General features: G+C 43.1%; 1 protein-coding gene across 1 annotated transcript in view; it reads left to right on the top strand.

Moving 5' to 3' along the window:
• GRB2 (growth factor receptor bound protein 2) overlaps positions 1 to 23906 on the top strand; it is a 95751-nt gene extending 71845 nt beyond the window's left edge. Inside the window, exons 3-6 of the mRNA XM_066381196.1 lie at positions 9589 to 9686; positions 17694 to 17816; positions 20840 to 21008; positions 21748 to 23906. Of these exons, the coding sequence (XP_066237293.1) occupies positions 9589 to 9686; positions 17694 to 17816; positions 20840 to 21008; positions 21748 to 21933 (576 nt within the window). The 3' untranslated portion in view covers positions 21934 to 23906. The remainder of the gene's footprint in view (positions 1 to 9588; positions 9687 to 17693; positions 17817 to 20839; positions 21009 to 21747) is intronic.
• Positions 23907 to 25684: the final 1778 nt, after the last annotated feature.

The following is a 25684-nucleotide window of genomic DNA, read 5'->3' as shown; positions in this document are numbered from 1 at the left end:
GAAGTTGAAGAGCATTCTAATAGTTTCTAATAAACTATATAATGGACAACTGCAGAGAACTGATTTTAAATGGCTCTCCCAGTACTGTTATCCTAGTCAGAGCCCTGTAGAATTTTTCTTAGGAGTTAAGTCTTTAAAAAGCCTGTCAGTCATGGCATTATTTCAGTTTTGCTCCTATGTAGTTGATTGAGAAATCTTCGAAGAGCTGGGTAAGACTCACTGGCTTATGTTGCATTTCTGTAATGCAGGGACCAGCTATAAGTGGTATTTTGGTTGTTGTTTTTTTTAATGTGTAAGAACTTAAATATGTAATTGTTTCTCTCTTTCCTGTACAAATGCTTTTATACAAATTGCTTTATAAATTGATAAAACTTTGAATAATAGCCTGACCTGTGGTGGCGCAGTGGATAAAGCGTCGACCTGGAAATGCTGAGGTCACTGGTTCGAAACCCTAGGCTTGCCTGGTCAAGGCACATATGGGAGTTGATGCTTCCAGTTCCCCCCCCCCTTCTCTCTCTGTCTCTCCTCTCTCTCTCTCTCTCTGTCTCTCCCTCTCCTCACTTAAAAAAAAAACTTTGAATAATATTCCCTGAAGAAATATTGAACCCACTGCAAGCTGTTAGAATTAGAGTATATATTGAAAGATTTGATGAGTCTACTCTCCATAACTGTACAGCTTATTTTTTTAAAAAATCATGCCTATCAATGAATGGCTAAGGTGCTGCAACAAAGAATTGATGCTTTTCATCTCTCTGCCTTCCTGCCTTCCTTTCTGTCCCTATCTGTCCCTCTCTCTGTTACTCTCTCTCTCTCTCTCTCTCGCTCGCTAAAAAAAACCCCAAAAGAATTAAAAAGAAATCATGCCTGACCAATAGTGGCACAGTGGATAGAGTGTTGACCTGAGTTGCTGAGGTCCTAGGTTCAAAACCCCATGGTGGCTGGCTTGAACAAGGTGTCACTGGCTCAGCTGGAGCCTCCTGGTGAAGGCACATATGAGAAGCAGTTGATCAACATCTAAAGTGATGCAGCTATGAATGATGCTTCTCATCTCTCTCCTCTCTGTTTCTCTCTTCTCTCTCTCTCTTACTTTAAGTTAAAAAAAGAAAAAATGCCCTGGCTGGTTGGCTCAGTGGTAGAGCGTCGGCCTGGCGTGCGGAAGTCCTGGGTTCGATTCTCAGCCAGGGCACACAGGAAAAGTGCCCATCTGCTTCTCCACCCCTCCCCCTCTTCTTTCCTCTCTATCTCTCTCTTCCCCTCCCGCAACCAAGGCTCCATTGGAGCAAAGATGGCCTGGGCGCTGGGGATGGCTCCATGGCCTCTGCCTCAGGCGCTAGAGTGGCTCTTGTCGCAACAGAGCGACGCCCCCTGGTGGGTGTGCCGGGTGGATCCTGGTCGGGCGCATGCAGGAGTCTGATTGCCTCCCCGTTTCCAGCTTCAGAAAAATACAAAAAAATAAATAAATAAAGGAAGGGAGGGGGGAGGGAAAGAAAAGAAAGAAAAAATGCCTGACCAGGCAGTGGCACAGTGGACAGAGCGTCGGACTGGGATGTGGAGGACCCAGGTTTGAAACCCTGAGGTCGCTGGTTTGAGGAAAGGGTCACTCGGTCTGCTATAAGCCCCCCCGGTCAAGGCACATAGGAGAAAACAATCAATGAACAACTAAGGTGCCGCAACAAAAGAATCGATGCTTCTCATCTCTCTCCCTTCTGGTCTGTCCCTATCTTTCCCTTTCTCTGTCTCTCTCTGTCTCTGTCACACACCCCTCCAAAAACATTATGGCCTGACCAGGCGGTGACCCAGTAGATAAAGCATTGGCCTGGGATGCAGAGGACCCAGGTTCAAAACCCAGGGTCACCTGCTCATCTGGTTTGAGAGCAGGGGCGCTGGCTTGAGGAAGGGTCAGTCACTCTGCTGTAGCCCCCTGGTCAAGGCACATATGAGAAAGCAATCGGTGAACAACTAAGGTACCGTAACAAAGAATTGATGCTTCTCATCTCTCTACCTTTCCTGGCTATCTGTCTCTCTCACTTAAAAGAAAAAAAAAATCATGATTTCTTTTCTTATTATTTACAGATGACCAAATATGTTCAGGCAAGGAAATATTCTAACAAAATACAGCAATCTACAAACAAAATACTTACACATCACTTTTCTAAAAGACATCATTTTCTATTATTTGTGTAGAAAATTAAGTGCAGTTCATGTCTCCCACTATTGGTATAGAAGAGACAGGGAAGAGAAAATTAGCTATTGTAATCCTAGACTTCTGCATTTAAAATCTTTTTTAAAGTCAGCACAGAATCGTGTTTTTAGAATAAAATAGAGTCCTACTCCTCTGTTACTGTGTATCCTGTGGTGCCCATTACATGGATGAAACCTAACTAAGTGAAAGTAAAATTCAGTCCCCCAGGACTGCTGTGTTTTATTAGCACTATTAGTGCTAATGTGTCCGACAAAGTTATGTGGGAAGTCAGTGTGTTCACCAGGGCAGCTGGAGTGTGGCTTTGTAACTAGTTGCTGTGCTGCTTATTCCACTTTCTAATGGACTCCCCTTGGATAATCTGGGAGGCAGGTATTGTCACTGCTTTATAGCTGGGGAAACCCAAGATTTGGAGAAGAGTTGTTTGCCCAAGGTCACACAGTTCATTGTTGATGAAAATGGAGTTTAAACTCATGTGTTCATCCTCTTGAGTCCTGTGCTCTTGCCACATGATTAGGTGCATCCCAAGGGGTCTGAAATCTTAGATTTTCAACCTCTGGCTTTTTCTTTTTTTAAAAACTATCTGGAGCCTGACCAGGCAGTGGCGCAATGAATAAAGTGTTGAACTGGGGCACGGAGGACCCAGGTTCGAAACTCTGTCACCGGTTGAGCACGGGCTCACCGGCTTGAGCATAGGATTGCTGTTGAGCCCAGAGGTCACTGGCTTGAGCAAGGGGTCACTAGCTCAGCAGTAGCCCCCCCACCCCCAGTCAAGACTTATGAGAAAAGCAATCAGTGAACAACTAAGGAGCTGCAACGAAGAATTGATGTTTTGAATTGGTATTGGTATAAATGGGAATTTGTGCTTTTAGAATGGTCTCAAATTGGGCCTGAGGGACAGGGCAGCAGCAAACAGTGTTACCAGAATCCCATGATATGGACAAGTAGGACATGTAGATTGCTCTGAACTATCCCTGGTAAAGACAGTTTTATTTCTGGGAATGACTTTTTTTCATAGAGTAGTGATAGTAAGCCATCATCGTAAGAGTTTCTGAAGTCTCATCGTGTTATTTTCTGCTTCCCTCTATTTTTGAGCTGTGAAAAGTTTGTGCTCAAGATGTATGAGGCTCTGGTGTGTTTTCTTAATGTAAATTGGACCATGATAGTACAATGTTCTCCTGACTGAAATATTTTTAACTTTTAGTTGAAGTATGATATACATATAAAAAAGTTGATCTATAAGTACACAGATTGGTGAATTTTCACAGACTGAACTCACCAAGGTAACTAGAATGCATGAAATATAACAGTGACACCTTGAAAGCCCCTGTTTCCCCTTCCATTAATGCAGTGATCCCCAACGCCTAGGCCGCGGACCAGTACCGGTCCGCAGAGAAACAATAAATAACTTACATTATTTCCGTTTTATTTATATTTAAGTCGGAACGATGTTTTATTTTTTAAAAATGACTAGATTCCCTCTGTTACATCCGTCTAAGACTCACTCTTGACACTTGTCTCGGTCACATGATACATTTATCCGTCCCACCCTAAAGGCCGGTCCGTAAAAATATTTTCTGACATTAAACTGGTCCATGGCCCAAAAAAGGTTGGGGACCACTGCATTAATGGAATAGTTTTAATTCTCCTTTGTAAACATTACATCATTCCTCACCCTTTAGGTTTCTTCCTGTTTGGACTATAACATTTTCAGGGTTTTTTTTTTTTTTTTTAATTTTTAAAAAAAATTTTATTTTTTCATTTTAGTGAGAGAGAAGGGAGAGAGTGATACAGACAGAAACATCAGTTTGTTCCTGTGTGTGCCCTGACTGGAGATTGAGCTGGCAACGTCTGTGCTTCAGGACAGTGCACTAACCATCCGAGCTATCTAGAGGGCCTTTTTCTTCTTCTTCTTCTTTTTAACTGAACTTATCTTTTCACAGAAACTCTTCTGTTCCTCCTTTCATAATCTCATCTCTTGATCATTTTGCTTCAGTTAAAGTGCTTTCTGTGGCTACAGAGTCATAACCTGAGAGAATATGGAGGTAGGAATAGAACATGCAGCTGTGGGATAATAGCTAAAAACATTCCTTGGGATTTTCAGAATGGAATGAAAATCTGGTTGTTGAACTCAGCTATCTAGTTGCTGAGAGGTAATGAACAAGTGCATGCTAAGACGCCTTCTGTCGTAGGGAAGTGGTGATGGGAGCTACTTCCTCATTCTCAGAACTCTGATCAAGCTTTTAAAAATTGTGGAGGATGTGAGCTTTCATCTACAACCATAGCAAGTTAAGTACAGTCTCTGTAGGTGCATACTTATCCACACATGGTTCTGATCCCTTTCTCTTCTCCTCCTTAGACTCACTTATGTTGATTTATGTCCTTTGCTGTTTTATACATGTGAATAAAACTTACTTTTAAATATCTTGAATTATACCATCTTAGTTTCAAGGCTTGCATGTACCAGTGGAGTGGGTGGGTGGAGAGACCTACCCCCCTGACTCTCAGGTGGCCTGCAGTTAGCAGGGACACTCTTCAGTTCCAGAATAAAGAGGGTTATAGGTATGTGGAACAGTACTTTGGATTTCTGGTAAAGTGACATTCTGGCTGCTGGAATGTTCCAGAGAACCAAAATTTTCTCTATTAATATACACATTACATTAAAGTTAAACTAGCCTGACCAGGCGGTGGCGCAGTGGATAGAGCATTGGACTGGGATGCGGAAGACCCAGATTCGAGACCCCGAGGTCACCAGCTTGAGCGTAGGCTCATCTGGTTTGAGCAAAAGCCCACCAGCTTGAACCCAGGGTTGCTGGCTTCAGCAAGGGGCTACTCAGTCTGCTGAAGGCCTGCGGTCAAGGCACATGTGAGAGAGCAATCAATGAACAACTAAGGTGTTGCAGCGCGCAATGAAAAACTAATGATTGATGCTTCTCATCCCTCTCCGTTCCTGTCTGTCTGTCCCTGTCTATCCTCACTCTGTCTCTGTAAAGTTAAACTAAATGCATTAATTTTGTATTTCCCTGCCTTCTTAGAGAGAAAAGCTTACTACTAAACACCAAGTTATAATAAGATACAATTTTTAAACCTTTAAAAAAATTTTTTTTATTTATTGATTTTTTTTTTTTTAGATAGAGGGGAAAGAGACAGAGACAGAGAAAGTGTGTGTGTGGGGGGGGGGGGAGAAGTGGGAAGCATCAGCTCATTGTAGTTGCTTTCCATATATGCCTTCACTGGGCAAGCCCCGGGTTTTAAACTGGTGACCTCAGCATTCCAGGTCGACATTTTATCCACTGCACCTCCACAGGTCAGGCCCAAGTAATAATTTTATTCTGCAGAAACTCATGGTTCTAAATTGGTGCCAAGTTTGGAAATTGCCCTGGAGTTTCTTTTATTGGGAGGGAGCACTTTTTAGGGTTGGGTTTGCCTCAGTTTTAGTAAAGATGACAAGAATAATGTGTTGCTATATGAACTGCTGGCATAGAATAGTTATCCTTAAATTAAAAGTGACCTTTCCCTCCTGTCCTGTCGTGGCTCTATAGATGGAGCCTCAACCTGGAATGCTGAGGTCACTGGTTCAGGGTCCTGGGCTTGCCCAGTCGAGGCACATACAACAAGCAATCAATGAACTACTCAAGTGAAGCTACTGTGAGTTGATACTTCTTGCTCTACTGCACATCTCTCTCCTCTCTGTAAAATCAGTACATAAAATCATTTTTTTTTTAAAAAGTGACCTTTTCCAAGTGATTACCTTATTCTGTTTTGATGCCCAAGTGGGCCATAATAACCTCCTGACTCTCCACTGTCTTCCAAGGAATCTTTAGAGTAGGTATATAACTCACCATTTTAGGAATTTTAAAGACATTTTGAAGCACTTGTGCCTGACTGGTGGTGGCTCAATGAATAGAGTGTCGACCCAGAATCCTGAGGTCACTCACTGGCTTCAGCAGGGAGTCTCTGACTTGATGTCGACCGTCTATACAATCCCAGGGTCACCGGCTTAAAGCCCAAGGCCCCTGACTCAGCTTGAGTCCTCGGTCACATCCCTTGTCAAGGCACATATGAGAAACAATCAGTGCACAGCTAAAGTGAAGCAACTACAAGTTGATGTTCCTAACTTTATTCCTCCCTCTCTCACAAAAAAATTAAAAAGAGAAAAACTTGTTTATAAGCCTAAAGTTTATTTATTTTTTATTATTATAGACTGATAGCTTTATAAAGTAATTGATAGGCCATATTTTTTTTCAGGCACTTCTTTTTGGTAGATAAGAAAATCCTGGTTTGCCCTGGCCGGTTGGCTCAGTGGTAGAGCGTCGGCTTGGCGTGCAGGAGTCCGGGTTCGATTGTGTGCCAGGGCACACAGGAGAAGCGCCCATCTGCTTCTCCACCCCTCCCCCTCTCCTTCCTCTCTGTCTCTCTCTTCCCCTCCCGCAGCCAAGGCTCCATTGGAGCAAAGTTGGCCCGGGAGCGGGGGATGGCTCTATGGCCTCTGCCTCAGGCGCTAGAGTGGCTCTGGTTGCAACAGAGCGACACCTGGGATGGGCAGACCATCGCCCCCTCTGGTCACAACAGAGCAACGCCCCCTGGTGGGCATGCTCAGTGGATCCCAGTAGGGCGCATGCAGGAGTCTGGTCTGACTGCCTCCCCGTTTCCAACTTCAGGAAAAAAAAGAAAGAAAGAAAATCCTGGTTTTAAGCAGCTTTTAAAATAGCTCTTTCGCTCTAATGCTCTTGAGTCTGCTGTGATGTCTGGGATGACAGCTTCCTCCTAAGAATACAGCATCTCTGTGATGCTATTGAATCAGCCTTACTGCTCAGGGTTGCCAGTGTCCTGTCCTCATGGCAGGGAGCACCTTAAGAACATTCATTCTCCCTTAGAGCCCTGGCCACGTAGCTTGGTTGGTTAGAGTATTCATTGCCCAGAAGCACAGAGGTTGCCAGTTTGATCCCCATTCAGGGCACATACAGAAACATTGGTGTTCCTGTCTCTCTCTTTCTCTCTCACTCTCTCTCGCTCTCACCCTTTCTCACCCTTCCTCTCTATCTAAAAAAAGCAATTAAAAAAATTTTTTTTAAAAGAACACTCTCCCTTCCAAACCATCATCCTCCATATGCACTTTATAATTGTCTAGCAACAGAACAGCTTTGCTGGCTACAGCACAGTTTAGTGTTTTTGAAATGCATATTTTAAAATTACAAATGTATTGCCCTGGCCAGATAGCTCCGTTGGTTGGAGCACTGTCCCAATATACAGAAGTTGTGGGTTTGATACCTGGTCAGTGAATATACTAGAACAGATCGATGTTTCTGCCTCTCTCTCTTCCTCCCTTCTCTCTCTATAAAGTCAATCAATAAAGTTTTCAAATTTATGAATGTATTTTACATATATTAGTTTGTATCATCACAGTATTTAATAAAATGTAATAATTTGGGGGGAAAACAATGATGAAAAGAAACAAATTTTCATCATTGAAGCTGAAGGGATTTACCTACCAGTGGCTGATTTTTTTCAGAGCTCTCAAATTCACACTCACAGAATTTGCCACCTTATCTTGCACACTTAAAGTCAGTGACCTATAAAAATTTTTTAAAAAGTCAGTGACCTACTGGTAGGGCCAGAGGTTGTCCAGCATCACAGATAGGCACCAGCATTGTATAACTCCTCAGGGCATAGCCTCTGTTCAGAGTGAGTTTTCTTTGAAGCTCACTTAATGTTGGGCTATTTGTTGGTTAGCTTTCAGTCTGAAATAAAGTCATGTCTCACTTTGAAATGCCAATACAGACACATTATACACTCTAAAGCAATCTAGATTCTAATATGGCAGTGAGTATAGCATTGTTCAGTACCTTGAATAAACCATTTGTTAAGAATTTTACTAGCCTCATTTGTGGTGGCGTGCAGTGGATAAATTGTCGACCCGGAACGCTGAGGTTGCAGGTTCAAAACCTGGGGCTTGCCTGGTCAAGGCATATATGGGAGTTGATGCTTCCTGTTCTTTGCCCTCCCTCTCTCTCTCTCTCTCTCTCACTCTCTCTCTCTGTACCCCCTTTCTAAAAATGGATAAATAAAGTCTTAATTTAAAAAATTTTACTGAAGGAGACTTGACTTATCAGGTGAACACAATACAACATATAGATGATGTGTTATAGTATTGTACACCTGAAACCTATTTAATTTTATTAACTATTATCACCCCAAAAATATTTTTAAATTTTACCAATTTTCTTTTAGAATTTTGTTGTATAGTGTAAATTGACTATTACTTCCTAGCCCATAAACATTTTTCTATGTTCATCATTTTGAAGTTTAGCTTACATTTCTGTTTTCTCTTTTAAGTTACTTTTTTTTAGTGCTTTCTTCCCTTTGCTGTTTGTTAGAAATGTAGAATTCAAAGGATGGCCTTTACTCTATATCTACATCTGTCCTGCAACTTACAAGATGGCACAGTAGTGGTTTTTAACCAGTGTGTGTGCCACAGAATTTTTGAAACATGCAATACCTGACTATTCAGTCCGGGACACTGAATTCTTGTCCCCAAGATTGTCAAATAAAAAAATGACAACGGCCAACACAGAAGTAGTTATCTGGTGTATGAGTGAATCAAAATTATACCTCTTTTTTGGGGGGGGGTCAAATGAGCCCCCCCAAATTTTTTTTATGTGCCACAGAACTTTAGTAATTAGTTTTTGTGTGCCATAAGATGGAAAAGGTTGAACATTGCTTCTCTATCGATTACAATGTCATCGCCTAGCCTATTTGTGTAATGCACAGGGAACAGTATTAGAACACTCATTTGGGATCTGAAAATCTACATGTGAGTCACTACCTGGTAACCCTGGATAGTCAGGTCATGTTTCTGGGTCTGTGTTCACTCAGTAGAATTCAGAATCGCCACTTTCAAACTAGTCTGTTACTTTTCCCTGTCATCCTCCCTTCTGCTGTTCTGCTGAGGGTTTACGGTTAGATGCTTGGGAGCCTGAACTCTCATTTCCAGGGACAGTTTCTTCTTCTTTTTATTAAAAAAATCTTTTTTATTGATTTGAGAGAGAGAGATACACATTGAGTTGTTGTTCCACTTATTTATGCATTCATCAGTTGATTCTTGTATGTGACCTGGCCAGAAATTGAACCTGCAACCCTGGCACATCGGGACAACACTCGAACCAATGGAGCTATTGGGCCAGAGCAATTTCTTTTTATTTTTAATTTTTCTATCAGGTTTGATCTTATTCTGGTTGTTTGAAGTTATAGGAAGTCTTTCTTGGATCCATGTACCTGGTAATACTTAAAATAATACCTTTTTCAAACCAACCTAAATAATAATATAATTGTCTTGGTTACTCCTTTAAAAGTGAAAAGGACAGTATTGATTTTTTATTTCTTTTTAGGTTTTGAATGAAGAATGTGATCAGAACTGGTACAAGGCAGAACTCAATGGGAAAGATGGCTTCATTCCCAAGAATTACATAGAAATGAAACCACATCCGTAAGTTGGGCCCTACTGTCAGATCTACCTGATTGTTTCCAGTAATGTTTTTAAAATTGAGGTCGCCTGGCTTGTGGTGGCACAGTGGATAAAGCGTTGACCTGGAACACTGAGGTCGCGGGATCGAAACCATGGGCTAGCCCAGTCAAGGCATATAGGACAAGCAATGAGCAACTAAAATGAAGCAACTATGAGTTGAAACTTCTCACTTCCCATCCTTCCTTCTTTCTCTTCTCCCTGTAAAAATCAATAAATAAAATCTTAAAAAAAAAAAATTGAGATCACTGGGATGTATATCATATTTTAATTCTGTCTTCCCAGATAGTTAACAAAGCGTATGATATTGTATGTTAATAGTATATCTGGGCAATGCTGTAACCAATGGAGCTACCTGGCCAGGGCAGCACTATTGTTTTTTGTTTTGTTTTGTTTATTTTCTGAAGTGAAAAGCAAGGGAGGTAGAGAAACAGACTCCTGCATGCGCCAGACCAAGATCCACCCAACAACCCACTAGGGGGCGATGCTCTGCCCATCTGGGATGTTGCTCCATTGCAACCAGAGCTATTCTAGCATCTGAGGCAGAGGCCATAGAGCAGGGGTCTTAAACTCAACTCAGCATGTGGGCCGCAGAGCAGGATTACAGCCGTTCGGTGGGCCACACTAGGTCTACAAAAGGCAACTGTTACACAACACTTTTCAGTGTCACAAAACAACCAGAAACTGTAGTTCGTGGATTAGTCTGTGGGCCGTACAAAATTGTTTGGTGGGCCGCATGCGGCCTGCGGGCCGCGAGTTTGAGACCTCTGCCATAGAGCAATCCTCAGTGCCTGGGCCAACTTTGCTCCAATGGAGCCTTGGCTGAGGGAGGGGAAGAGAGAGAGAGAAAGAAAGGAGAGGGCAAAGGGTGGAGAAGCATATGGGCACCTCTCCTGTGTGCCCTGGCTGAGAATTGAACCTGGGACTTCTACACACTGAGCTGACACTCTACCACTGAGCCAACTGGCTAGGGCTACACTATTGTTTTAAATAAAACAATTGTTTCATTATTTAAAGATCACCACTACCCTGCCCCAGTATCTCCGTTGGGTTAGTTAGAATGTTTAGAGGATCGTCCTGATATGCCAAGGTTGTGAGTTTGTTCCCTGGTCAGGGCACATACAAGAAGTAACCCATGGGTGCATAAATAAGTGGAACAACAAACTGTGCGCGCGCGCTCTCTCTCTCTCTCTCTCTCTCTCTCTCTCTCTCTCCCCCCCTTCCTCTCTTCCACCCCCTTTCTTGCTCTAAAATCAATCAATAAATAAAAATTTTTACAGCAATAGTTTATAGCCTGACCAGTGTTTGCACAGTAGATGGAGCATCAACCTAGGACACTGAGGACCCAGGTTTGAAACTCCAAGGTCACTGGCTTAAAATCCAAGGTTGCGAGCTTAAGCAAGGGGTCACTGACTCAGCTAGAACCCCCTGATCAAGGCACGGATGAGAAGCAATCAATGAACAACTAAAATGATGCAACTACAAGTTAATGCTTCTAATCTCTTTCCCTTCCTATCTCTCTCTCTCTCTTTCTCTCGCACTTAAAAAAAAAAAAAGACTGTAGAAAACTATGGAGTGTTACATGAGTTTCTCCCCATACACATACCCCTTTCAAGATAACCATCACTAATAATTCAGTGTGGGCCAAATGCTATCTTATGAACTGAATCTGTTCTAAAAAGATGATTCGCTTTCGCCTGACCAGGTGGTGGCGCAATGGATAGAGCATCAGACTGGGATGTGTAGGACCCAGGTTCAAGACCCTGAAGTCACCAGCGTGGGCTCCTCTGGCTTGAGCAAGGGGTCACTCGGTCTCTGCTATAGCTCTCTGGTCAAGGCACATATGAGAAAGCAATCAGTGAACATCTAAGGTGCTGCAATGAAGAATTGATGCTTCTCATCTCTCTCCCTTCCTGTCTGTCTGTCCCTATCTGTCCCTCTCTCTGTCTCTGTCACACACACACAAAATAATGATTCACTTTCTACAAAATGAAACAAATAATTCAGGAGCTTCACCATATAGCTGTCTGTTGGTTCATGCCTTGATCAGTATATTCTTGCACAGTTCTTATTATGTGGCAGAGACTGTGCTAGGTGCTGGGAAGTTAGCTACTGTAGTTAAATTACTGTATAACAAAATGTCTATGTATTTAACATGAAGTTCTTTAAGAGGTCACATCCAGGAAGCTTAGCCTGGAGACAGAAGGTTGAGTTACCCTGAAGTTTGGTAATGGGAAGATATCTATCTATACAGACATTTCTATAATAAAGAAATTAGGATATGCTTGAAGAAAATTCTTTTTACTTCAAGGAGAACCAGGTACCTTCTAATGGCTCAATAAAAGTTTCATTGATTTACAAGGTGAAAAACAATATAATTTATAAACTTTGTTTTTCTAGTTTTTTGTTTGGAACTTGTACTATCTTATATATTTCTAACTATGAGTTTGGTCCTGCCCAAACCATTTTTGGGGGGTTTCTTAAAGATTTATGCCTTCTGCATTTATACTCCTGGGAGGTGTATTAAGCATTGCTTTGCATTCTTATAGCCACTTAGCATCAATATTTGCTTTGGAAGCCGTGTGGGCTTTTCATGGACAGAGTCATGGAATGTACTCCTCGGAGAGAAGCACTTGAGTAGTGGTTATTGGGAGTGGGCAGGGCTCCTTGGTTCACAGTGCATCTCCCTCACTTGGCCCATGGAAGCCAGATAATGTGTGCACACCTTTTCCTTCAGTCCATCCTCAGAATAGATCAAGGTTTGGTTAAACTTCTGTGAAAGGCCAGATAATAAATATTGTAGGTTACATGCAATCTGTCATGACACATAGTCTTCTTTTGAGTTTTTTAAAGCAACCCTTGGTCTTCTTAGGTTGTGGGCAATATAAAAACTGGACAGATTTAGGCAAAGGGCCATGGTTTGCTGACTCCGACCATAAATCCAATGATAACATAATGAACTTAAGTTCCTTTTCATTTTCATATTTTCATACTGAAAGAACCTCTTACTGTAATTTTTGTGTTAAGTAAAATGCCTGTGGCTCTAAATCCTTGTTTTCCTTTGGATTGTTTCAGGTGACAGACATTTCAAATCCAGCTATTAAAAAAATATAGAAAAGACCACTTTCCTTGGAAAGTTGTGGTTACTGGCCTGATTGGTTGGTTAGCCTTTTAGGAAGAGTTACCTCGTACCTGGTTCCCCACTGAAAAGAACTTGAAGCCCTGGCGGGATAGCTCAGTTGGTTAGACTCTAGAGCAGGCCTCCCCAAACTACGGCCCACAGGCCGCAATGCGGCCCCCTGAGGCCATTCATCCAGCCCCCACTGCACTTCTGGAAGGGGCACCTCTTTCATTGGTGGTCAGTGAGAGGACCACTGTATTTGGCAGCCCTCCAATGGTCTGAGGGACAGTGAACTGGCCCCCTGTGTAAAAAGTTTGGAGACCCCTGCTCTAGAGCATCATCCAGAAGAGCAGAGGTTACTGGTTGATCCCTGGCCTTCCTCTCTCAAATGAATAAAATAAACATTAAAATAAAGAACTTTTATTCAAAAATTGATTGGGAAGCATCCAGTATAGGTGCTCTTCACAGACTTTAGCTGGAAATTTATTCCAAGCTCTGAGTGGATTGCTAAAAAAAGACCATGACCTTGTACCTATGTGGTAGTTGGTCTTACAGGCACGTTTCATGTTATGGAACTGCTCTGTGGCTGGACACCAGTAAGTATATAGAGTTAGTGTCAGTTTCATAGCTACGAGAGAGCAGAGTACCAGGTCTTTCCTCCCTCTTCTTCCTCTTCTCCCTCCCTTCTTCTCCTCCTCTTTTCCCCCCCTCTTCTTCTCCCCCTTCCTCTCTCCCACCCCTCCTCGAAACCTTTAGTTTTTGTTAGAAAGAGGGAAATTTAAAATGGGGTATGACCTATTATAGCATTTGAGTTAACAAATTAAATACAGACTACAAGATGATTGTTGGCATTAATGTTGCAAAATGAGTTGTAGATACTGGGGCTGGGTCCAACTATGCTTTCACATTAAATGCATATGGGTGGGAGTTTATGGGATGTAGCAAGGAATTAAATTGCAAAATAAGCAGCTTCCTCCCATTAGCTTTCTCCTTTGCTATTTGTGTTGTGGTTTAAATCTATCTCTAAAGATTTTTTAAATTTTGACCATAGCCATGTAGTTTAAATACAGTATAAAATATTATAGAAATGTAGGGTGATGGTATTTAAATGTTGTAACTGAGAGTGATAGCTATTCCTCATACAGTGGGATAGCCCTTATGTTGTGGGACATCCTTGGTAGGGGGTGGGGAGCAAATGTGTGTGTGTATGTGCATGCGCACACACATGCATGCTTAGCAAAAAATGGGAGAGATACAAAAGAACGTTTACTTAATAAAGTCTTCGACTAATTTTCTATTTATTCAGTCTGGGTGTTTGTAACGGATGTGTTTACTTTGTAAAAATTCCAGTTATTGTACCCTTGCTTCAGTTTTTGGTTTTTTAATTGAAAATAAAATTGAGTTAATTTTAAGTGGCAGCAAAAAACCCTTGCAGCTATAGCTAGCTATCTGTGCAGGTAAAGGAATGTCTCTAAAACATACACATGTAACTGCCAACAGCTGCTGTCTCTGGGGAGTTTGAGGGAAGAGTATTGCTTTTTATTTTTACTGCATGCACATTTAGGATATTTTCATTTATATGTACTGCTTGTATTTTAAAAAGCAGGAAAGGAAAGGAAAATGCCTGCCTGCTAGGAAGATCTTGGGGTTCTAGGAGGAAAGAATATGGCTGTTGAGTACTTCACCCCATCCCAGGCAAATAAATGCCTGTGCGTGCAAATACATTATAAACTTGAAAGCACCAAAGATTAAAATAGAAAATATTTAAATGGTCTCAAGTATTAGTCTCAATACTGTTACTCTCCTTTCATAACTGGAGATCATTCTATTGTATTCATGTGAATTTTTATGTGTGTGGCCTAACTTCCAGGCACTGGAGGACTTACCCTTGAGTTATTTGTAGAAGCAGGAAAATAGACTGTATCAGCTACTCAGCCTGTATTAGAAAAGAAAATGAGAAAGAAACAAGTAGGTAGATTTAGGACTGTCTAAAGCAGGGGTAGTCAACCTTTTTATACCTACCGCCCACTTTTGTATCTCTGTTAATAGTAAAATTTTCTAACCACTCACCAGTTCCACAGTAATGGTGATTTATAAAGTAGGGAAGTAACTTTACTTTATAAAATTTATAAAGCAGAGTTACAGCAAGTTAAAGCATATAATAATAATTACTTACCAAGTACTTTGTCGGATTTTTGCTAAGTTTGGCAGAATAAATCTTTATAAAACAACTTACTATAGTTAAATCTATCTTTTTATTTATACTTTGGTTGCTCTGTTACTGCCCACCATGAAAGCTGGAACGCCCACTAGTGGGTGGTAGGGACCAGGTTGACTACCACTGGTCTAAAGGTTACTAATAGCAACTTCTGAAGGTATCCTTTCTAGCAGCTCACATCTCTGTTTGAATTTTAGTATAGTATATTCCTTTTTTTTTTTTTTTAGTATAGTATATTCTTTTGGAGACCTCTTGCCAATGCAGTTACTTATAAATAAGATAGTCACATAAGTTAGGTTAGTGGACTGTCTGGTACATTTATTATTATAGTTTGTATATTTAACGAATGTTAGTTACCACATAAGGATTTTAATGAAGCAGATAGGTCTTTATTAGCTCTAAGAAGTGTGGTTGCTTTTTAAAAATAATCATAACAATACATTAAAGACAACTTTGAAAAGAGAACAGTGTGCTTGACCAGGCTGTGGCGCAGTGGATAGAGCATTGGACTGGAATGCAGAGGGACCCAGGTTTGAAACTAAGGGGTCAATAGCCCAGTAGTAGCCCCCACCACCCCGTCAAGGCACGTATAAGAAAGCAATCAAGCGTCGGCCTAGCGTGCGGAGGACCCGGGTTCAATTCCCGGCCAGGGCACACAGGAGAAGCGCCCATTTGCTTCTCCACCCCTCTGCCGTGCTTTCCTCTCTGTCTCTCTCTTCCCATCCCGCAGCCAAGGCTCCATTGGAGCAGAGATGGCCCGGGCGCTGGGGATGGCTCTATGGCCTATGCCTCAGGCGCTAGAGTGGCTCTGGTCGCAACATGGCAACGCCCAGGATGGGCAGAGCATCGCCCCCTGGTGGGCAGAGCGTCGCCCCTGGTGGGTGTGCCCGGTGGATCCCGGTCGGGCGCATGCGGGAGTCTGTCTGACTGTCTCTCCCTGTTTCCAAGCTTCAGAAAAATGAAAAAAGAAAAAAAAAAATAGAAAGCAATCAATAAATAACTAAGGAGCTGCAACAAAGAACTGATGCTTCTCATCTCTCTCCCTTCCTGTCTGTCCTTCTCTCTGTCTCTCTTGTCACAAGAGGATGGACGGATGGAAGGAAGAAAGGAGAAAGAGAGAAAGAAAGGGGAAAAAAAAGGAAAGGAAAGAAGGAGGGAGAGAGACAGGGAGGGAAGAAGAAAGGAAAGAAAGAGAAAGAAAGGGAAAGAGGGAGGGAGGGGGGAAGGAAGGAAGGAGGAGAAAGAGAAAGAAAGGGGAAAAAGGAAAGGAAAGAGGGAGGGAGGAAGAAAGGAAAGAAAGAGAGAAAGTAGAGGGAGGGAGGAAGGAATGAATGAATTAAGGAAGGAAGGAAGGAATTGATTTTTACAGTTCATCCATCTTGATTAGTATGGTTTTCATGTGAAATACTTAGGCAGCTGTGACTTTAAGGTTTTTTTTTTGTTGTTGTTGTTTTTGTATTTTTCTGAAGTTGGAAATGGGGAGGCAGTCAGACAGACTCCTGCATGTGCCCGACCGGGATCCACCCGGCATGCCCACCAGGGGGCGATGCTCTGCCCATCTTGGGGCGTCGCTCTGCCACAATCAGAGCCATTCTAGCGCCTGAGGCAGAGGCCACAGAGCCATCCTCAGTGCCCAGGCCAACTTTGCTCCAATGTAGCCTTGGCTGCGGGAGGGGAAGAGAGAGACAGAGAGGAAGGAGAGGGGGAGGGATGGAGAAGCAGATGGGCGCTTCTCCTGTGTGCCCTGGCCGGGAATCGAACCCGGGACTCCTGCACGCCAGGCCGACGCTCTACCACAGGCCATTTGGTCCCACAGTTCTCCATGAATTCACCCTCTTTTTCTTGTGTCCAAGGTGAATTAGCATTGGGAGCAGAAGAATCTAACTAACTCCAAATGAAAAATTGAATTTTGCAGCTAGCCTAAGCACATGGTAAATTATGCCCCAAGATGGGCAGAGCATCGCCCCCTGGTGGGCATGCCGGGTGGATCCCGGTTGGGCACATGCAGGAGTCTGTCCTGATGGCTCCTAACTAAACTTTGATAAGGGATGACAGAGACTGGCTTTGCGAGGAATGCCAGCATTAGTTACTAGTGTATGCTGCCCTCTCACATCCCGAACCTCTTCCCTTTGGGCTGATCCAAGAAGTAGCCCTGTCTCAAGCATCTGGGCCTTCCAGCTTTCCTATCCCTATTTCCCACTGCAACAAAGCTACAACCTTATCAGATGACTCCAAGAAGGAATCTGTCTCCCCTTCTGTGGTCAAATCAGTAGGCCTGGGCTTTCCCCTTGCCTTGCTATGTCAGTAGGGAGCCAAATAGTGTTTGGCCCCAGAGACCCATTTCTGAATGTCTACCTCTATAGGAAGAGTGGTGTACAATCATGTATTTTGAGTCACTTTCTGGAGAGTGGGGTAAGGTGAAGTTGTTTGAAGGGAGATGGTCCATCTCTCAAAGGAGGACTTGACTGAACGTCATCCTGACTGATGGAGTGATTGGGCATGTTGAGGCTAAAAAAGAAAGAAGGAGGTCCTTCCCCTGGCAAAGACTGGTCTGTTACTCACATTTCGGAGGCTGCATATCCCATTTCTTTCTGGGAAAGCAGATGTTGACTGGCTTGCCTTCCTTTCTTAGGTGGTTTTTTGGCAAAATCCCCAGAGCCAAAGCAGAAGAAATGCTTAGCAAACAGCGGCATGATGGGGCCTTCCTCATCCGAGAGAGTGAGAGTGCTCCTGGGGACTTCTCCCTCTCTGTCAAGTAAGTATTTCCTGCGTGGTTGCTGGGAACCCATCTCAGCTGATATGAGTTGTGAAGCCATAGGCCAGGTGTCTGGAAACACACACTAAAGTTTGCACATGGATATTTTACAACTCAGAGATGTTACATTAAAATTCTAATTCCTGGCCCCTATTAAAAATTTATTCTAGCAGCACTAGGTTTGGATTCCTGTGGAAGCAGTCTAGTTGGTGAACAGCCGCTTCAGACAGAGACAGCACGTGCTTGCCAGTTCTCCCTAGTCCCACCCCTCTTAGTGCATCCAGACACTGCTCTGTTCTCACCCTCACCCTTCCCTCTGGGGGGGGTTCCTGCAGACTCTTGAGTGGTTGACTGATGGCTGAGTCAGCTGCTTTTGTGAGCCTTCATCAGGTATCTAGCTTAAATATAAAAAAAATAATAAAATAAAATAAAAATCTGCCAGCACTGGCTTAGGCCCTTCACATTAATTTAAAATGTAAGTCACCACAAAGGTTTTTGGGTTTTTCACTTTCCCCATGGTAAATTTAGATGTGGAAGGGAGCTGGTGAACAGGGACTGGGAAAGACAGGATGTTTTATGACCTGGGAGTCATGGAGAATATAAATTGGGACTTAGAGGATTCTAAGCAAATCAGCCCCCATTTGCAACATAAGGATATTGAATCAAGTTGTCATTTCCATGTATTTTTGTCTCAGTCCTTTTCTGGTTGGTAATATATTATCACAAGAACCCCTTCCCAGGAAACTTACACATCAGTTCATCATTTAGGTGACAAAGAAGTGAGTAGTTTAAATTTTTTTTTTTTTAATGAAGGCTATAAGAATTTATTTGCCATTTACAAATGATGTAAAGATTTTTTTACTTAAAAAAAATCAACTGAGTATCTTGTTTCATTTTAAGACCAAATATGTAAAGGGTTTTTTGAAATGTAAATTTAATGTAGAATTTTTTTCTTCAGTGAAGATAGATATGGGAGGTGGTTTCAGGTGGTATTTGCAATACCTTATAGATGTTTCCAGCAGTTTGTAGTCCCAACATGAAAAAGTCATACTGGATTTAATTACAACTTTTTCTCATCTAACAATGGCTTTTTTTTTTTCTTTTATGTAGACTTTGATTTTTAGAGCAGCTTTAGGTTCAGCAGAAGTTAGTGGGAGGTAGAGATTTCCCCCACACTTCCACATGCTTTTCAATGTGCAAATGTAAATGCATGCAAATGAGGGTCTGGTGAGCACCTTCAACATAGAAGGATCATTATGCTTCTGATGAACTTATATATTTTTAGTTTTATTGAATTTACTGGGATGACACTAGTTAACAAAATTATACAGGTTTCGAGCGCACAATTTCATAACATCTCTGTTATGTGTGTTCATCCCCTCCAGTCAAGTCTCCGTCCATCACCATTTATCCACCCCCATACCCTCTTCTGCCTCCCCTTACTAACTTGTATTTCATCATCTGTTTTCCTTATATTTTATACTGACCTGAGTGTAAATCAACCAATATAGGACAAGGAGTACAAGAGTTAATCCTTGGACCTTACTGTGGCCACTAGCGTTTAGTTGGAGGCCTTGTCTGAGTATAATTAGTCAGTGTGTGTGGTAGCTGCCGAGAAGCTCCCACATCCATTTTATCAAATAAAAGGTTTAAATAGATCATATACTATATTTAGTATTTTAGAAATAAAATCAAATCCGGTGTCATTAACAGTCTTGATCAAACACCTTCGCAAAGGAGGTTCAAGAATCTAGTCTCTGAGATGTTTCTCTAGTTTTGAGATGTGGTGCATCTGTGATGGAAAACGCTGTGGTCCTATCAGAAACCAGTTTACTACACAGAAGGAGTGGACTTCTGTGGGGCCAGAAGTGTCATTTGAATATGTCCTTCCTCATAAAGCTTTCTCTGCATTCATCTTTTTTTCTCTCTTGAAACAGCAATACTGCAAGCCTTTTCATTATAACATTGATGAGTGTGGTAGGAATTTAACCCTCACTCATATCAGTTTGCCTGTGTAAAATCAGTTTCGTTATAAGTCATTTCTCTTAAAGCCACAGAACTTGTGGATGGCGTTCAGGTGAGGATTTACTATACTGTTTCTGAACACTTGGCTTCTCATTGTTGGTGGATTCCTAGAAGCTCAGTGCTGCCATCTGCTGGGTTTTAACGAAGTGTTTCTTTTCTTTAGCTTTGAGATTACGGGGTCAGAAGAGACTAGTTTCATTTATTTAACAAATCTTCCTAGAGTGCCTTTTGAGGGCTGGGCACTGGTGTAGACACCAAGGACTCAACATAGGACAGGCAGAGCCTTCGTTGAGCTGACATGCTGGCCGCGTAGCACTGTGCTAATGGACCACTGGGCTCAGCCAGACTCCTGCTGCTTCTGTGGGCCAGTGTAAAGGGGGCTCTACCTTTTACCAGGTAGAAAAACCTTTTCCTTGGGTGTGAGGGGGGTACCTGGGCCTCTTTATTGTCCCAATATGTTCTTTTGTTCTGAGACCTTTTTCCCATGAGTTGAACTAAAGTGTCCTGGAATGGAACACATGACTTTAGCTGTTTCCAGTTACAGAACTATTGAAAGGATGTCCAGTCCCTCCTCTTCGTACCTTACTTCCTTTCTCACCTTTTGTAGTCTTTAAAATCACATAGGATTTTAATTCTTTTTTTTTCATTTGTAAAGATAATTAAGTCGCTGTCCTTGCCTTAAATAGGCTGTTTCTTTCCTTCGTTGCCATGGGGGGCACACCATAGGTAGGGATTTTTTTATTTACAAACATCTTCAGAATTAGACTGATGGACAGGGTTTCCTGTCTGGCAAGGATTCTTCATGTTGTCAGTGGTAGTCTTCAGTGGAGCTCAGTGATCATCCTGACCTCCAGCCAGAAGTCATGCCAGGCTGCAGTCCTGGTCCCCTTAAGCTGTGAGAAGTGTTGCCTTCTTGATGGGCAGATGGCCTCGGGGGTTCCCAGGGCAGAGCCCCCTGACCCTGACCTGGTCTCCTGTGTGTTCCCTGCCCCTCCCAGGTTTGGAAATGACGTGCAGCACTTCAAGGTGCTCCGAGATGGAGCTGGAAAGTATTTCCTCTGGGTGGTGAAGTTCAATTCTTTGAATGAGCTGGTAGATTATCACAGATCTACATCTGTCTCCAGAAACCAGCAGATATTCCTCCGGGACATTGAACAGGTGCCACAGGTAAGCCTCATAAAAGAGAGGTGGAATTATATTTAGCAGTGAAAACAGCTCTTCAGGCAAGCAGGTACCTCTTCAGAGGATTGCTTCTGAGGTTTCTACATTCATCATTTAAAATGTTACCCTTAATTCATGTGAAAGATTTGAATCTGAAATAAAATAGTTTTGCCTTTTCCAGAGGCTGCTCCTCTGAGGCAGTGTGTTGCTAGTTTAGCATTTGTGTCTCTAGGAGTGAGGGTCTTTAACACATTCTCTTATATTCTTTCCCTGGAAGCAAATTGTGATGAAAGTTACACTTGCTCTGATAAGCACTACCGTATCTTATTCAAGCTCTTGATTTTTTTGATTCTATAAAACATTCAGGATTTTATAAGTGATAAAGTGATGGGAACTGAAGCATTTTCAAATGCTGGGATTTTAAACAGAACCTGACGGCTCTTTCCAAAGTTCTTTCCCCTTAAAGGAGCACTTGCTACCCTCTGCTTAATAATATGACACAACTGGCCACTGAAGGAGGAGCTGCCGTATAATTTTGAGCATTGGTTAAAGATTACATTGCCCCCACAGAGAATAATCTTAGAACATTTAAGAATAAAGGGAGAAGGGATGAGAAATGGGGGTTATTTCAGGAAATACGGAAACGTTGGCACACATCTGTTGCCCCATGTAACCAGTCCTACTCATGGGGGCTGACTACAATCAGGATGCAATATATATGTTTTTCCCTGCCCCTCCTCTGCAGCAACCAACGTACGTCCAAGCCCTCTTTGACTTTGATCCCCAGGAGGATGGAGAGCTGGGGTTTCGTCGGGGAGACTTTATCCACGTCATGGATAACTCAGACCCCAACTGGTGGAAAGGGGCTTGCCATGGGCAGACTGGCATGTTTCCCCGCAATTACGTCACCCCCGTGAACCGGAACGTCTAAGAATCAAGAAGAGATTATTTAAAGAAAGTGGAAAATTTAAAACACATGCAAATGAATTAAACCCACACGCTGCCTCTAACAGCAGCCAATGAGGAAGTTCAGAACACCTGGATGGGTCACCTGGTGATCCGCTCAGTTTGGTTGGAACTTTGGGGGGTGGGAGGGGAAGTTGGATATAACAATGCCAAAAGTTACCTATAAATTAAGAAAAAAGTTTTTATTACAAAGTTTCACTGCTGCTCCTAGTTCTCCTCCTTTGTCCTTTTTTTAATCTTTTTTTTCTTTTCTATTCATCAGTGCATGACATTTAATGCCACATACAGTCCTAACTGATGCCAATAATAAAAGAAAAGAAACCAAGTGGGCTGGTATTTTCTCTATGCAAAATGTCTGTTTTAGCTGGGATGACTGAAAGAACAGCCATGGCTGGTTCTGCACATACACACGAGAGTGGGAGGGGAGGCTCTGTTCTGTATGTTTGTCAGAGGCGGGAGCAAATAGGAGTCTGCCATCCAGCCCCCCACCCGTGTGCTTCGTCAGAGTTGGAAATAGACTGGGGTAAAAGGAAAGAGTGTTGCCCCTCATGACTTCCTGAGAAAATTAAACTGAAAACCTGTGTCTCTCTTTTCCACATTGTTTTCCCTTCCGAATGGTATTCCTGAGCATGTTGTTTTTCCATAGTGCCTTTTTTCTTATTTCAAGAGTTGCTTATGAGTGGTGTTTTTTTGTTTTGTTTTGTTTTTGTATGTTAAAGACAGTCCAGAGCTTTTCAGCCAATTTGTCTCCTACTCTGTAAATACTTTTCCCTTAGCGGGGAGGGGAGAACAAGATAGAGAAGAGAGGAGGCAAGTAGAAATGGAAGGTGTGGACCTTCTGCCTGTCCTAAGCCTGGAGTCATTAAAATTAGCTTTAATATTTGTGAGCCCCCTGGGGTTGAAGCAGATGGAAGCCCAGGTATCTGGGGTCGCTGCCCAGGGAGCAGTGTGACCAGCTGCCAGGGCAGGAGGACAGGCTGCAGCTCTGCCCACAGTGGACTGGATCCGGCCTTTGGGGGGCGGGGTCAGCATCTTTGACTTTGCCATCTCAGGTGTTGTCGGCCCCTCTCTTTAGTACCCAGAGACCCCCCTGATACAAATCCCTGGAGCCAACAAGTTTCAAACACAGGAAAGCCCAAGGAACGCGAACTGTTGCTAAGTATATCAGGACATACTGTATTCCTACATTGAGGTAGAAAGTGAGTCTTCATTTTTCTTGCTCTGAAAACCAGGGATATCTGTTCATGCCTTTTACCTTTTGTGTCCACACCTAACCTGCCCAGGTGAGCCTTAGGGCAGAGTTCAAGAAACAACTGGGTGGTTTTCATGTCTCCATTCACAGCGGGCTGTGTTCATAGCTGCTCCACCCCAGCCCCCAAAACGGAAATGTCTTCATCACACAGGGATGGCAGGAAGGAATGATTGGAAATATATGAAGGCCAAGTCCACTGAAGAGCTCTCAGTCTGTCTTCTGTCAGCTTCTTGTCCCTCAAAATGATGTGCCTGTGAACTTTATCCACCTAGTCCCTTTCCCACAACACAACTGGGGCCAGGAGTTGGTGATGGCCTTGTGTTCTGAAGCGATCTTCAAAGTCTCCCTGGACTCTGGTTATGGAGCCAGACTGTGCCCAGAGCACTCAGAGGCTCAGCAAGCGGCTGCCCTTCTGGACAGAGCATTGGGCCTCTCCTTGCTCCTTCCCTGACAGCTTCTCCTTTCCTCACTGATGATAAAAGGAATCTGGCATTCTATACCTGGACCATTTGATTGTTTGATTTTGGAATTGGTGTATATCATGAAGCCTTGCTGAACTAAGTTTTGTGTGTATATATTTAAAAAAAATCAGTGTTTAAAAAGAACTGTGTACTTCTTTAACTCTGCGGATAGCGTTTGGTAGGTAGTGTTTAACTGTGAATAATAAACATACAATGAATTCTTCACTCTGTATCTTTTTTTTCCTCCTTTGCCTTAAAATAAAAATCTAAATAAATCTCAGGTGTTAGGTCAGGGAGTCAGGACTCTTATGTCCTAATTTCCAACTCCTAGCTCCTTGGGGGGCGGGCATGAGTGTCTGGCTGAGCTCCTTGAGGAGTGATGCCCACACTTGGCTTGTACTCAGAGTGCTGGGAGAGCTTGTCCACAAGGAAGGTTTCCGGGCCCCACCTTCACACACTCCAGGATTGTGGTCGAGGGCATAACATATTCTTGGTGTTTCTGATAGGACCGTACACCACAGTTTGGAAGTTTTGTGAGGACAAAAAGCACAACTGATTTGGTTGTCTCCTTGCCCACCTCCCACCCCCACCTCTGAAGTAAAGGACAGGGGGATAGAATGATCTGTGCTGAAGCAACTGATGTGCTAAGTAAGTAGCTAATGTGTACTTGTTTGCTCAGGAAGCTGCTTTTACAAATGAGCCTACACCTGTTTACCACACCAGCACTGGCTACAGACGACCAAATAAGATTTGTTCAGAGTGAAGAGAAGAAACGAAACCCAAGGAATTTTCACTTGTCTTGGTCTGACTCCTAAATAGAGCCCTGTATCCAACATCAGCTGTGGCTGCCTAGCTTGGGCAGGGGAGTTTCAGTTCCTTCTCTACAGTGACCACGCGTGAGAAGGAACTCACCCAGCACTGTCCTACGGGGAGCAGCAGATCACATGGTCCACCTAGGCTAGCTACTGTGAAACTGAGCAGATATTTCCAAAATGGGGCCATTGAAGTGAAAAGGCAGTGACAGTCACCCTCATTGAAGTTTTTTGCTGTGTTTGACGAATGTCCTCACAATTAATGGGAAAATTGCGCTTTTGTGCAGTCTGTTTGGTTACAGGCTTCCTGGTGACGGTACCCCCCTCTGACCGTGGATGTATAATTCCTGGAGAGGCCTCTGGGTGGGAACGTGTTTGGGAAGACTGTGGAATAGCTCGGCTGCATTTGCTTTCTAGAAGCCACAGGTGAATAATTGGCATGAGGCCTCCTCTTGCTGTCTCTGCAGAGTGGCCCTGCTGCAGCTGGAGCTTGGGTTGCCCTCCTGACATTCTTCGTGCTTAGCAGCCTTGGGGTTTGTCACAGAGGCTCGTCTTCCGGCATGATTATGGGGAGACAGTGGCAACGGTTCCAAGGCTATCTCTGCAGCAGCACCATGGCTGCTTAGGGGGCATGGTGGAAAGAGGGAGGTGAAAGGCACAAGTGGTCCACCTTTCCTGGACATATAAATAGTAGATGGCGGGGGGTATTGAACCCATTGGATACTTAGAGCACTCCAAAAACTACTTTTAAAACTGATGGAGTGTAAAAGCTATACTGAATTCAGTCCAAAAAGATACTCCTGAGACAGTCTTGTAAGACTTGATTCTTGCCCATCCAGTAAGCAGCACTGGTCTCAGGTCTCCAGGGACAAACTTACCGTTTGACACAGGTAGATCTTGGAGATATCATGGGCTTGGTAAAGCAAGTCACAGTCATTATGCTGGTAGAAGGTCTATGAAACAAAGTAAAGCCAAGCGCAATGAAATGAGGTATGCCTGTATTCTGTCCCCTGGTCAGAGTTAGGGTTTAAAAAGCAGTCCTTGCCCTGGCCGGTTGGCTCAGTGGTAGAGCGTTAGCCTGGCGTGCAGGAGTCCCGGGTTCGATTCTCAGCCAGAGCACACAGGAGAAGCGCCCATCTGCTTCTCCACCCCTCCCCCTCTCCTTCCTCTCTGTCTCTCTCTTCCCCTACC

Source organism: Saccopteryx leptura, chromosome 4 (assembly GCF_036850995.1).
Source record: "Saccopteryx leptura isolate mSacLep1 chromosome 4, mSacLep1_pri_phased_curated, whole genome shotgun sequence".
Taxonomy (NCBI): domain Eukaryota; kingdom Metazoa; phylum Chordata; class Mammalia; order Chiroptera; family Emballonuridae; genus Saccopteryx; species Saccopteryx leptura.
Note: the sequence above shows the minus strand (reverse complement) of the source record. Positions and strands in the feature narration are given on the sequence as shown.